The following is a 14,640-nucleotide window of genomic DNA, read 5'->3' as shown; positions in this document are numbered from 1 at the left end:
GCCTCATTCTAAGGCCTTATTTTATCATTAAAAAATTCAAACATTTGGTGTTCACTATTCTAGGTCTCAGGAATTATTCCTGACCAGGTTCCAATAGGTTGAGGAGAGGACATAAGGTTCACTAGGGATTCAAAAATAAGAAGTTATTATTTGACAGTTTAATTCCTCCCTTTCACTTACAAGTGCAACTAGCTGTCAAATATTGCTGTTTCTACCTATTCGATACCTCTTGCAGAGTTCCCTTTTCTCCCCTCACACAGCAATCCCCCTAGGCCAGGGCCTTTTCACCCCTTCCCTGGACTATTGCAGTAATTTCCTTAATTGAACTCTTTGCATTAAATCTCTTACTATTCCATTTATCCTCCATACTGCCATCAACATGATTTTCTTCCTGATTTTCCTAAAGATGATATCTTCCATGTCATCTCCCTACTCAAAAAAGTCTAGTGCCATCATATCCACTTTAGGATCAAATATAAACTCCTTGGGCGTTTCAAGGTCTGTTTCAAGTTCTGACCCCATGCTAGCTTTCTAATAAATAGATTTTTTAACACATTATTCCTTTCCACTCCCATCCCCATGTCTTCTCACTTCTCTCCCCCATGCCTGAAGAGCTGTCCCTCCCCACCTCTGCCTCATGGAATATATGGCTTCCTTCAACACTAGCTCCAGTGCCATCTTTCTCCTTGTTCACCCAGCTGCTAGTGCCTGCTCCTACCAAGGTTACCTTGCATCTGCTTCGAATACTTTGCATATACCTATTTATGTGCATGTTGCTTTTCCCATGAGAATGAAAGCTCCACAAGAACAAGGATTTCTTCACTTCTCTCTTTGTATCCCTAGAACATAGCACACTGCCTGGTATACAGTAGGCCCTTGATTGCCTATGGGTTGACTGATTCCCTGAAGTCCTTGGCTGTCTCACTTGTCAGGTATCAGCTTGTGTTTAATTTTGGTTTTCCTATCTCCTGATTTGGTACAGAGCATAGGGAGAAAGGACAGTCAAAGTTTTAAAGCAATCCTCTGGGGCTTTTGTACCATTGTAACTCAGTATAAGACATATGGTTCTCTGCTCTTTCCCCTGTTAGCACCTAGAAAGTAGTTTCTTGCACATCGTGGCTACTAAATAAATATTTGTTAAATTGAATTGAAAAAAAAAGTCCTCAAAAGCCAGCTGTGGCAATAAGCACTATGGTCCATTTGGGCTGGGTGCTAGATGGCATAGTAGACAGAGAATAACAGCATTTACCCCGAAGGGTTGTTGTGAGGATCAAATGAGATGAGATTTTTAAAGTGCTTTTCAAACCTGTAACTGCTACATAAATGCTATCTATTGTTGTTGCTGTTACAGATAAAGATAGTCATTCCCAGAAGTATTTGTGGCTTTGTTTATGTTCCAGGGAATAGTAATAATAATGATGATGATACCTAGAATTTATATGTGCTTTAAGTTTTGCAAAGGGATTTACATAAATTATTTCATTTGAGCCTCACAACAGTTTTGGGAAGTAGGTGTTACTATCATCTCAATTTAACAGATGAAGAAATTGAGGCTAGGAGAGGTTAAGTGACTTGCCCTGGATCACACAGCTAAGTAAATGAGTCAGGATTTGTATTCAGCCATTCCTGACTCCAAGCAGAGCCCCCTATCTACTATGCCACCTAGAGACCTAGAATATCTTCATTTTAAAATAAAATTATGAATTTTTCTGCCTTACATAGGACTCTATACACCAAATACCAAAGAGGCCCAGACGGAATATAATGATCATCAATGCCCACCAGCCATTTTGAAATAAGATCCAAGGAAAAGCTTTCCCTAGTAATAAATATTTCACACAGTCCCAACTAAAACTATCCATCTCAGAGAGTCTCATGAATATTCATCTGAACTACACTGAATCTGATGAAGCTTATCAGTAATTCTAGAAACAAAACTACAATCAAAGTATATGACCATCAGTTCTTCTCCACATAGAAGCTATGCGGTATCTTTTAGTGCAAGTATACAGACTATAGGGTTTTTTTTTTCCAATTTACCTAATTAAATTCAAATTGATAGTTTGTTTTAATTTCTGTAAAAGGAGTAATAATCCTCAAATATATTTTCCTTGACCACTGTCAGGCCTTTCAAAAAAATTCCCTGAGCCAATATCTAGTGTGTCATATTATCTATGCTATGGCAAGACTGATTACTATGAAGGCTCAGCAACCTTCTCTAGAATGGAATCACTGATTGCTTCTAATATAAAAGTTATGAAGGTAATGAGTTCCCTTAGGGATGTTATGGTGGGGTCTGGTAATTTGTAGATCCAGTAAGTCTGGCCTCTGGTAAAAAGAGGGTAGGGGCTAGTTATCTACCTATGGATCTTATTTTTGCCCCTTGGACCCAATACATTTCCTGCACTGTCTCCTGGACCATTAGAATCAACAGGAGCAGAGCAGAAAATGTACTTACCCTCAGAAGCAGATCAGCTGGAAGCATTCGAGGAAGACATAGTACTAAGCCTGTGTAAAAACATAGAGAAAGAAATTATTAAAAGCAGGAAAGGTTTGAAACTGTTTACTCACAGTTCCATGTCATAACCTCTTGAGAAATCACTGCTTTTAAAGAAAATTTAATTTTTAAAATGTTTTTACACTACGTGAGGGGGAAAGCAACTTTTCAAAAGTGGTAAAATCCCTAAATAAAACACACATAGAAGCCAACTTCCCTGTCAGATCTAGAATAATAATAACAATAATAGATAACATTTATACAGGGCCTTAAAATTTTTCATGTTTTACATATGTCATCTCATTTGATCCTCATGACAGCCCTCTGAAGTACATACCATTAATATCACCATTTTACAGATGAGGAAACTAGGAAACTGAGCCTAAGAGAGGTTAAGTGACTTGACTAAGGTAACACAGCTAGTAAGTATCTCATGTAGGACCTGAACTCAAGTCTTACTGACTACAGGTCTAGCCCTCTATTCACTGAGCTACCTAACTGCATCTAATTAGAGAAGGAGGAAGAAGAAAGAAGGAAGATGGAAGAAGGAAGAAGCAGGAAAAAGAAGAAGAAACAACTAAGGAGAAAAGGAAAGGATTCGATGTACCTTCCATCTGATTTGAGTACCATCATATTCTGTACAAAAAGTAACAATTTTTACCACTATTCAAAATACTCTCCAACCCCTAAATGTGGAAAAATCTGAAATTGGGGTGGAAAATAAAACCAGGCACGAGAAAGAGAGAAACTACCACAAAACAGGATGAAGATTAGTGCTCAAAGCCAAACTCCAGACCTTGACTTGTGAGGTATTTTTCTTTACTCTCTCTTCACAGGTTGTTTCTTTAGTAGAGATATACCTACAGCCCTGGTTTGGGATCTAGAAGTAAACTGCAGAGTTATTAACCATTTGAAACTATTTCCAAAATGTTTCTTAATAACAACAGAAAGGGAAGTTCTTTAAAGAGGAAAGGGTTCCACATCCCCCATAAACTAGAAAAGTATTTAATAACTAGAACACTGCCTCCCTACTAAATGATGGGAAGAAGTAAAAGTCTTTTAAAAAATCAAGATACTTATAGGGCTTTAATTTTTATTATTATCATTATTTTCTTAAAGCAAGGAAGAAAGAGAAAGGTCTTAAGCAGGAGGAAAATGTATTCTTCTCTGGGAATACTGCTAATGTGCCATGCTCACAGTCTAGAAGAAGCCTGTATCCTTTAAAAGTAGTACTGTGAAGGAACAACAAAACCTATGCCTAGATAAACAACAGAAAACTCAAATTTTAAAACTCTCAAAGAATAGACAAGATTTTAACTCCAAATTTTAAAACTCTCAAAGAACAGACTAGATTTTAACTCCTGGAAACCCAGACTTAGAGTTCGGGGAGAACTATCTCTCTCTATGCTTACCTGAATATTTCATTTCTTCTTAATCATGTCCAGAAAAAAAACAAAAAAGGAGAAATGAGGAGTTATTATGGCTAGTCATTACTATACAGGGGGAGGAAGTGAAGAAAGGAAGGAATAGGGGATACTCTTGCAAAGTCAAGCCTGACTGTAGGGTCCCACCTCCAGCTTTGAATGCTTCCAGGTCACCAGTTGGTGAGAAAACATCATTGCAATGTAATGATATACATTACACCTTTGAAAAACAAAATTTCTATATTTTTAAATTCTGTAACACATCATTACTTTAAATGCAGATGCCAAGGCTTCATGGCAAGGCCTAATCTGAAAGAGGCATAGTAACAAACATAGATTGTAGCCCTCTACATAAAAACTGATCAAATTCCTTGTAATAATTTATGAAACAAATATAATTTCATGCTAAAGTAAGTGTCATATAAAGGATATCAAACTATATGTGGAAATTTCCATATACATGCATTTTACAAAACAGCAACTATAAATGATGTTAGATTTGCAACTAAATAAAAAAAAGGATCTGTCATATACTTATGGCAACATTTTGGCATTAAAAGCAGGACACAAACTTCATCAGTAAAATATAAATAAGAGCATTGTTTTTTCAACATAAGAACTTTGTTGTTAAACTGCCCTGTCATCTTCACATTTTTAATATGACATATCAAAAAATACCCTAAATTGTTTCCATTCTAAATTCAAAACAGTAGTGTCAACAGTAAATTCATATTATTAATAATAAACTAATTAAAATGTCTACTTACCAAGAGATATTGTTGTAGCTGAGAAACAGACGTTGGAGGCAGGGCAAATTATCCACATCTCTCTAGAAGGAAATAAAGAAGCAAAAATTTACCAGCTGAAAGGGGAAAAAAAATCTTTGAAATGTCTACTTTCTCAGTTGTTGAAATATATGCTGCTTTCAATATACTGCAGCCTTGCTGCATCAGTGATTTCTAGCAGACATTTGGCTCCATTCTCTTCCACTGCAGATTATAGGGGAGGGCTTCTGAATATCTGCAGAACGAGCTGCACCACTTGCAAGGTAAATAGCACTGAAGAGAACAGAGAGAGATGCTGCTGCTGCTGCTACTGCTAGCTTCTCTGAACATGCTGTTGGGAAAGAGGCCAAAATGCTTCTTCAGCATTTCAACTGGAGCACAGCTAGGAGAACCCAACAGAGAAAAAAAGGTTTTTTAAAGATGCTGCACTGAAGCTTAATTTCAAGCAGATAATCTTGTATTTCAAAGAGTAGTTTCTGCATTCAAAGTCTTGGGAATTCTTAAGTCATCAGTCCCACTGATTTTGGACCATACAGAATGTGTCACAAAATCACAAATGAAGCAGCACACCCACACCCCACGCCCACATGTGTGTGTATAGATATAAATATGCATGTTTATGTGTGTGTTAAATCCTCTGTGTCACCCACAGCCTTTACAAATAAAAATCTACAACTTAATTCATTACTGGAAATGTCAAACAACCAAAAATGGATTCTGCTCTTGCTTAAATACAATAATGGGAAATTCTGCTATTTTGGTATAATTACTCCTAGTAAATGCTTCAGGTTTTAGTGACTAATGATCCAAAAGCAAGGAATAAGTTTACATAGAGTGACTTGTATTCACTAAATAAGAAGATAATATCTTCCCAAAAGTAAAAACCCCAAGAATTATAGAATCTCAAAGCCTTAGAAAGGAGTTTGGATATCATTTGATTGAACCCTTTCATTTTAAAGGTGAATGAACTGGGGGAGTAAAATAACTTGTCCAAACAAAATTAATTAGTGATCATTATAATTAGAAAAGAACCCAGGTCTCTTGACTCTTAGAACACTGTTCATTCTATTACACCAGACGATTTTCCTTTTTTTTTTTTTTTGTCCTAATGACTTCAACAACATATGGAACTCCCATAGTGGAAACTTCCTCCACTAGGGGACAGCAGCAATTCCTCTGGACTCTATAGTCATAAAGAAGTGCCTAGGGCACTCGGAGCTTCTGTGATTTACCCATGGCCACATATAAGGTATAGTATGGACAAGAGGCAGTACTTGAACCCAGGTCGTCCTGGCTTTGAAGCTGAATTTCAATCCATTAATATCAAAACTATCTCTTATTAATGTTTCCAACACAAATGAAAAATGTTTTCCAATTATTTAAGGGGACTATAATTTGTAAAAAATCAATATAATCGGGGCAGTGTGGTGGTGCAGTGAGTAGAGCACTGGCCCTAGAGTCTGGAGGACTTGAGTTCAAATCCAGCCTCAGACACTTGATACACATACTAGCTGTGTGACCTTGGGCAAATCCCTTAACCCCAATTGCCCTGCCTTCCCCCCTCCAAAAAAAAATCAATATAATCAGCCAGTTCCCCACACCACGTTACATGGGCACAAGTTACAGCATGTTTCAAATCACAAACTATCTTACTTCAGGTTTATAGTCTATCAATCACCTTCCTCTTCCTCCCTTCTGGAATTTAACTAAAATTCTCATTCCTAAAAATCTCATTCAACTTTTAGAAAATCTGATTTTTAAAAAATCACACTAAGATGTGAACAGCACATATACTAAAGGAAGAAGTATATCTGTAATGGAAAAAAAAAGAGCTAATTAACCTTGAAGAAAATTTTTTGGGAAGATGGTGGCTGGAAATCTGGGATTTGAGTGAGCTCCCCGCCAGGTCCCTCCAAAAACCTATAAAAAATGGCTCTAAACAAATTCTAGAATTGCACAACCCACAAAATAGCAGAGGGAAGGAGGGCTCCAGCCCAGGACAGCCTGGATGGTCACTGGGTAAGGTCTAATGCATGGAGCTGGAAGCAGAGGGGAGCGGAGCCCAGCGTGAGCTGCGCCTGGAGCAACCAGACCAGGAGCCAGGTCCTGGAACAGGCGCTAGTGTCCTGAATCAGTGAGTTGTGGCAGTTACCAGCCTTCTCAACCCACAAACACCAAAGACAACAGAGAAGGTTAGTGGGAAAAGCTGCAGGGGACAGAGTAAAAGGAGTTCACGGTTCAGCCACCTTGGGGGGGGGGGGGCGGTGTGGCTACAGAACTACAGCTGCAGTTGCTTCCGGCACCAAGACCACTTGGTGAGAGGAATTAAGTGGCGGATCAGAGCAGGAGTGCAGAGCCTGCTTAAGATCTGAGTCCAGTCCAGGTTGGCAGTTATTGGGGAAGGAGGAGCACTGGTGTCGCAGAGCTGGCTGCATAGAAATACCTCTGAAAGCAATAGCACAGCCCCTCGAGCTTGGGACAAAGTACTCTCTACTCTACAAGCAGTCATACCCTGCTGAAAAACTCAAGGGTCAAGTAAGTTGGCTGGGAACATGGCCATGCAGCAAAAACTGACTACTCAGATTCAGACTCTGACTTTGGAATCTTTCTTTGGTGACAAAGAAGACCAAAACATACAGCCAGAAGAAGTCAACAAAGTCAAAGAGCCTACAACAAAAGCCTCCAAGAAAAACATGAACTGGTCTCAGGCCATGGAAGAGCTCAAAAAGGATTTGGAAAAGCAGGTTAGCGAAGTGGAGGAAAAATTGGGAAGAGAAATGAGAATAATACGAGAAAACCATGAAAAACAAATCAATGACTTGCTAAAGGATACCCAAAAAAATACTGAAGAAAACAACAGCTTAAAAAATAGACTAACTCAAATGACAAAAGAGCTCCAAAAAGCCAATGAGAAGAATGCCTTGAAAGGCAGAATTAGCCAAATGGAAAAGGAGGTCCAAAAGACCACTGAAGAAAATACTACCTTAAAAATTAGATTGGGGCAACTGGAAGTTAGTGACTTTATGAGAAATCAAAATATTATAAAACAGAACCAAAAGAATGAAAAAATAGAAGACAATGTCAAATATCTCATTAGAAAAACCACTGACCTGGAAAATAGATCCAGGAAAGATAATTCAAAAATTATTGGACTACCTGAAAGCCATGGTCAAAAAAAAGAACCTAGATATCATCTTTCAAGAAATTATCAAGGAGAACTGCCCTGATGTTCTAGAACCAGAGGGTAAAATAGAAATTGAAAGAATCCACCAATTGCATCCTGAAAAAGATCCCAAAAAGAAAACTCCTAGGAATATTGTCACCAAATTCCAGAATTCCCAGATCAAGGAGAAAATACTGCAAGCAGCCAGAAAGAAACAATTTGAGTATTGTGGAAACCCAATCAGAATAACACAAGATCTAGCACCTTCTACATTAAGGGATTGAAGGGCTTGCAATATGATATTCTGGAGGTCAATGGAGCTAGGATTAAAACCAAGAATCACCTACCCAGCAAAACTGAGTATCATGCTCCAAGGCAAAATATGGATTTTCAATAAAATAGAGGACTTTCAAGCTTTCTCAGTGAAAAAGACCAGAGCTGAATAGAAAATTTGACTTTCAAACACAAGAATCAAGAGAAGCATGAGAAGGTAAACAAGAAAGAGAAATCACAAGGGACTTACTAAAGTTGAACTGTTTTATTTACATTCCTACATGGAAAGATGATGTGTATGATTCATGAGACCTCAGTATTAGGGTAGCTGAAGGGAACACACATATGTATGTGTATGTATGTATGTGTGTATATATATGTGTATATATGTATGTACGCATATATGTGTGTGTGTATGTGTGTGTATATATATAGACAGAAGGCACAAGGTGTGTTGAATATGAAGGGATGATATCTAAAAAAATAAAATCAAATTAAGGGATGAGAGAGGAATATATTGAGAGAGGGAGAATGGGAGAGATAGAATGGGGTAAATTATCTCACATAAAAGTGGCAAGAAAAAGCAGTTCTGTAGGAAGGGAAGAGGGGGCAGGTGAGGGGGAATGAGTGAATCTTGCTCTCATTAGATTTGACCTGAGGAGGGAATAATATACATACTCAATTGGGTATCTCACGCCACAGGAAAGAAGGAGGAAGAAGATAAAAAAGGGGGGATGATAGAAGGGAGGGCAGATGGGGGAGGAGGTAATCAAAAACAAACACTTTCGAAAAGGGACAGGGTCAAGGGAGAAAATTCAATAAAGGAGGATAGGTTGGGAAGGAGCAAAATATAGTTAGTCTTTCACAACATGAGTATTGTGGAAGGGTTTTACATAATGATACACATGTGGCCTATGTTGAATTGCTTGCCTTCTTAGGGAGGGTGGGTGGGGACAGAAGAGGGGAGAGAATCTGGAACTCAAAGTTTTAAAAACAGATGTTCAAAAAAAAAGTTTTTACATGCAACTAGGAAATAAGATACACAGGCAATGGGGCATAGAAATTTATCTTGCCCTCAAAGAAAGGAAGGGAAAAGGGGATGGGAGGAGAGTGGGGTGACAGAAGGGAGGGCTGACTGGGGAATGGGGCAACTAGAATATATGCCATCTTGGAGTGGGCGGGAGGGCAGAAATGGGGAGAAAATTCGTAATTCAAACTCTTGTGAAAATCAATGCTGAAAACTGAATATATTAAATAAATTAAATAAATAATAAAAAAATTTTGGAATGTGTATGGGTGGTAAGGATTGGAATTGCTTTTAATAGAAGAAGAAAGGCCTACCCATGTCACCTCTCTTTCTAGGACCCTGCACTGATTCCTATAAACTGCTGGCAACCAAACATAAATTATTATGCAAATTTTCAGTGTGCCACATCCTGGGTGGTCTGAGGGCTAACTTCCTATAGCATTTATTCTTTTTACAGAATTAATAATAATTACATCCACTCATTTAGGGAATTCTAAACTTCTGTTTGTTTTAATGTCCTACATATGCAAATTTTTAATGCTAGACTGGCTTTCCACTAAATAAGAAATGCTTCTAGGGCATCTGCCCCTACTGATAGCATGCCTCAAGAGGATACCAACTAATTATCAATATTAGCATCAGCAATTAGTAAAATCAATCTCCTGAGATCACATGAACATGCTAAAATTATATATTAATGATTTGGGGATTTTCTGCTGTTTTAGAATATCTATTTAATTATTATTTCCCATCAGTATGGATAACTAAGAGTTATCTCTACAAATTTTAAGTAAGTTTATTTTAGCTTCAGAATTTTTAAAGCTATAAAGTTATTTATACTTCTCTTATTAAATAATCATCTCACTGCCAGGGGAACTATCAAAAGGGCTTAGAACAATGACATCCCCAAAATGACAATTAGAAAACAAAGTGGTTTAAACCAAACATAAAGGATCTGCTCATGGAAACAAACTGTTTCTAGCCTGTCTGATAGTATTTTTGTTACACAGTCTTGATTTAATTCACCTCACAAAAGAGTTATGGGAATCAACTCAGAATATTTTTTAAGGAAGATATGTTTATTTTTTTTTCATTTTCCAAAAGTATATAGAAATAGACATATGGCAAAATAAAATTACTATTACAAAATTCCTTTGGAATTATAATTCTTTATAAACTATGTTTTAAAGAAAAAAGATTTTGTCTTTCAAAAGGGAACAATTATTCCCTTCAAATATGTCCAGGTTTTTTTTTTCCAATTTTACTAAACTCACAAAGGAACAAAATGATTCAGCAACCTAACCCATTAAAATATTCAGCGCAGTAACTATTTTTAGAGCCCCTTTCCATGGAGAAGTCAGGAAGGAGAGAGATAAAGAGGTGGGGAAGACAGCATGCATCATGAAAGTTAAAGAGTATAACATCACAAATTATCTTCCTTTCTGTTTATTCTACCTGACCAAAGTAATCTAAAATATCCCTTTGAAAGAGAACAGTTCCTTTTTCTTTTTTCTTGTCATGGAAGTAGGGTAGGGACTGATTAATTAACCAAGTATAAGACTAATTAAACAATCAAATCATTTTAACTAAAGTCATACAAAAAGAACTGATTTATAAATTCCGAAATAACTATTTCTAGATCTTAGTCTTTCTATATGAAAAACTATATATGTCGTTCTTTCCACCAATTCTTCTCACTATATAATTCCTCTCCTCCTCCTCCTCCTTCTCTTGTTTGTTTTGTCATTTCTACAGTAACTGACATCCAATGAATCTAACTCCAATCAACCTTTTTGGCCTTCTCTCTAATACCTCCTTTTCAACAAAATTGTTTCACTCATTATTCTCTGATGAAGTCTGGTTTCCTGCCTCCATGCTTTTGCTCATCCTATTCCTTCCAATCAGAAGACTATCTCCCTCCTATCCACTTACCATTATAATAATCAATAAAAAATAAGTGTATTATGTGGGAGGTACAATACATATGCTGGGAGTATAGAAATATAAACACTGTTTATGACCTTAATAGGCTTATAATCTATTTCAGGAAACATGAATATATACACCAAAAGATAAATAATCATTCAAAGTAGCATATACTAAAAAGTTAAGAGAATGGCACAAACCATATTGCTACAGGAATTCCTATCTCCCACAACTATTGGGAGGAAAGTATTTAAGTACTATATAAATGAATTATTATTAGAGGGAAAATGGTGAATTTTATTTAGATGCATTTAAGCTTGAGAGGACAGCAGGACATATAAACAAACATGTCTACCAGGTAATTAGAAACAAAAGGACTCAAGTTCAGGGAAGAAATCAGCACTGGAGATGTAGATTTGAGAATCTACTAGGTTGGAGGTGATAAATGAAGTAAGAAAAGTAGGTGAGAGCTTCAAGGGACATAATGGGGAATAGCAAAAAATGAAGGACAGACAATTGGAGGATACTGACATTACCCCTTGCCCACACTATTGTAATAAGATCCAATTTGCTCTCCCTGCCTATCCCCTTTCTAATCCATCCTCCACTCGGCTGCTAAAATGATTTTCTTAAGATCTGACCATGTCACCATTCTACTCAATAAACTCCAGTGGTTCCCTGTCTCAAGCATTATTTGTTCTGCCCAAGCACATGTTGCCTTAGGCATGGAAACAAGAACAAAGATAGGTTAAATGTACTAAGGCCTGATTTGAGCAAATCAAAATTTGAGTTAAGAATAGATTCTTTTAACCTGACCTATTTATTCCCAGGAAGGTGTATGAGTGTTGTATGTGTGGGGAGGGTGGGGCGAGAGATAGGACTTAGGAGACCTGCATAGCTGTACAGTTTATCTGTGCTGAATATTTGTTTATAAAGCTCTGCTTAGTGTTTTTTTATATTTAGTAAAATATTCCTGTTCTTTTCGATTTAAAAAAAAATGCTATTAATTCAACCCCTTCAGATAAGAAATTTGCATTATGAGGCCAGTCTACACCTGATCTAAGATGCTTCCTGCTACCTGTAGGATAAAATATAGACTCATCTACTTAAAAACTCTACACTATAGCCCCTTCCTCCCTCTCCAATCTTCTTACACATTATTATATTCCAGACAAACCGGCCTACATGACATTCTGCACAAACAGTGTTCCATTTCCCACCTGACTTTCCCCTGTTTCTAGGATGCACTTTTGTTTCATCTTTTTCCTTTGTAATTCCTGGTTTCATTCCAGACTCAGCTCGTTCACCACCTTCCTAATACCCCGCCCCATCACCAATCTAATGGCACCAAGCTTCAAAAATTACCTTGTACTTTTTCAAACTATTCTGTATATATTTTATGAACATGATACCTTGTCTGTAAGAATTTAATATTCTTATGTGGGAAAATTGTAACACTAATGCATTGCTGGTGGAGTTGTGAACTAATCCAACCATTCTGGAGAGCAATTTGGAACTATGCCCAAAGGACTATAAAACTGTACGTACCCTTTGATCCAACAATACCACTACTAGGTCTATATCCCAAAGAGATCATAAAAAAGGGAAAAGGACCCACATGTACAAAAATATTTATAGCAGCTCTTTTTATGGTGGCAAAGAATTGGAAACTGAGGGACTACCCATCAATTGCGGAATAGCTGAACAAGGTGTGGTATATGAATGCAATGGAATACTATTGTTCTACAAGAAATGATGAGCAGGCAGATTTCAGAAGAACCTGGAAAGACTTGCAGGAACTGATGCTGAGTGAAGTAAGCAGAACCAGGAGAACATTGTACATAGTAACAGCAACACTGTTCAATGACCAACTTTCATAGACTTTGCTCTTCTCAGATGGTTGTTGTCCTTTGTTCTGAAAGAAGACCAAAATGACATCACTATGCTAGAGTCGAGTTTCAGTGGTCCAACTGTGACTGATCAGACCAATATATGCTTGTAATGTTCTACCACAGGTAGGGCACAAATAGGCCATTTGAACATTTGGGGCGGATTCTCTAAATTTGTACATCGTGCACTTCTTCTGAGCTATTTCAATTCTGCTTTGCTCACAGAACACAGCACCTTCTCTGATGTGGGCATGCCACGCTGAGCGGTTCTGTGCCAGCATCATCCATGCCACACAATCAATTCCAAAGTTCTTAAATCAGACCTTGAAAGTATCCTTGTATTGCTTCTTCTGACCACCATGTGAATGCTTGCCTTCTGTGAGTTCTCCATAAAATAGTCTTTTTGGCAAGTATACATTTTACATTCCAAAAATCAGAGTTGCACTCTCTGAAGCAAAGTCTGAATGCTTGGCAGTTTGGTTTGAGTTTTGGTTTGAGTAAGGATCTCAGTGGCCGGTACCTTATCCTACCAGGTGATCTTCATAATCTTCCTAAGACAATTCAAATGGAAGCAATTCAGTTTCCTGGCTTGGCGCTGGTAGACTGTCCAGGTTTCACAGGCATACAACAATGAAGTCAGCACAACAGCTCCGTAGATCTGTTGTTTTGTGAATCAGTCTAATACACCTTCTCTCTCATACTTTCCTTCAGAACCTCCCGAACACTGAGCTAGCTCTGGCAATGCATGGGTCAACTTCATTATCAATGTGTATATCCCTGGAAAGTACACTATCAAGGTAACTGAAGTTATCCACAGCATTCAGAACTTCTCCATTTGCTAGAACCAATAGTTCCATGGTGTGGTGGTAACTGATGGAGCACCCGTGTTTTCTTGGTGTTAATTTTTAGGCCAAAATCAGTACAAGCAACAAAGAATCAACTCCTACTTGGTTGTATCTCAGCTTCAGAGGTGGCACTGAGTGCCCAATCATCTGCAAACAGAAAATCACGCACCAACATTCTCTCCACTTTGGTTCTGGCTCGTAGCCTTTTCAAGTTAAAGAATTTACCATCAATGCAGTAGCTAATCTTGATGCTGTGTTCATCCTCTTTGAAAGCATTTGACAACATGGCTGAAAACATTGTGCTAAAAGGTATGGGAGCAAGCACACAGCCTTGTTTTACTTCACTGGTGACTGGGAAAGCACGAGAGCACTGTCCATTATCCAGAAGACAGGCAAGCTTGCCATCATGAAATTGACATACGATGCTGATGAACTTCTCCAGGCACCCAGATTTTGACATAATTTTCCATAACTCCTCATGACTGACAGGATCAAAGGCTGTGGTCATATTGACAAAAGTTGTGTACAGATCTCTGTTCTTCTCCTGGCATTTCTCCTGGAGTTGTTGGGCAATAAACACCATATTGACTATTCCTCGGCCCTTTCTGAAGCCACACTGGCTCTCAGGTAGATGACCATCTTCCAGGTGAAGGACTAGCCTATTAAGAAGGACTCTAGCAAGAATCTTGCCAGCAACGACTAGGAGATACACACTCCCCTCCCCCATGATTGTCACAGGACAATCTATTTCCTTTACCCTTATGGAGATCAACAACGGAGGCATCCTTGAACTTCTGGGGGATAACCTCCT

The 14,640-nt window shown here is 37.9% G+C and overlaps 1 protein-coding gene across 2 annotated transcripts in view; it reads right to left on the bottom strand.

The window, feature by feature from the left end:
• Nucleotides 1-14,640, bottom strand: part of LRRC49 (leucine rich repeat containing 49) — a 180,039-nt gene that overhangs the window by 125,466 nt on the left and 39,933 nt on the right. For both annotated transcript variants that reach the window (XM_036737270.1, XM_036737272.1), the window contains one exon: nucleotides 4,689-4,750. In XM_036737270.1, the coding sequence (XP_036593165.1) occupies nucleotides 4,689-4,750 (62 nt within the window). The remainder of the gene's footprint in view (nucleotides 1-4,688; nucleotides 4,751-14,640) is intronic.

The sequence above is a fragment of the Trichosurus vulpecula genome, chromosome 8 (genome assembly GCF_011100635.1).
Source record: "Trichosurus vulpecula isolate mTriVul1 chromosome 8, mTriVul1.pri, whole genome shotgun sequence".
Lineage (NCBI taxonomy): Eukaryota > Metazoa > Chordata > Mammalia > Diprotodontia > Phalangeridae > Trichosurus > Trichosurus vulpecula.
This window is presented reverse-complemented; position numbering and strand designations above follow the sequence as displayed.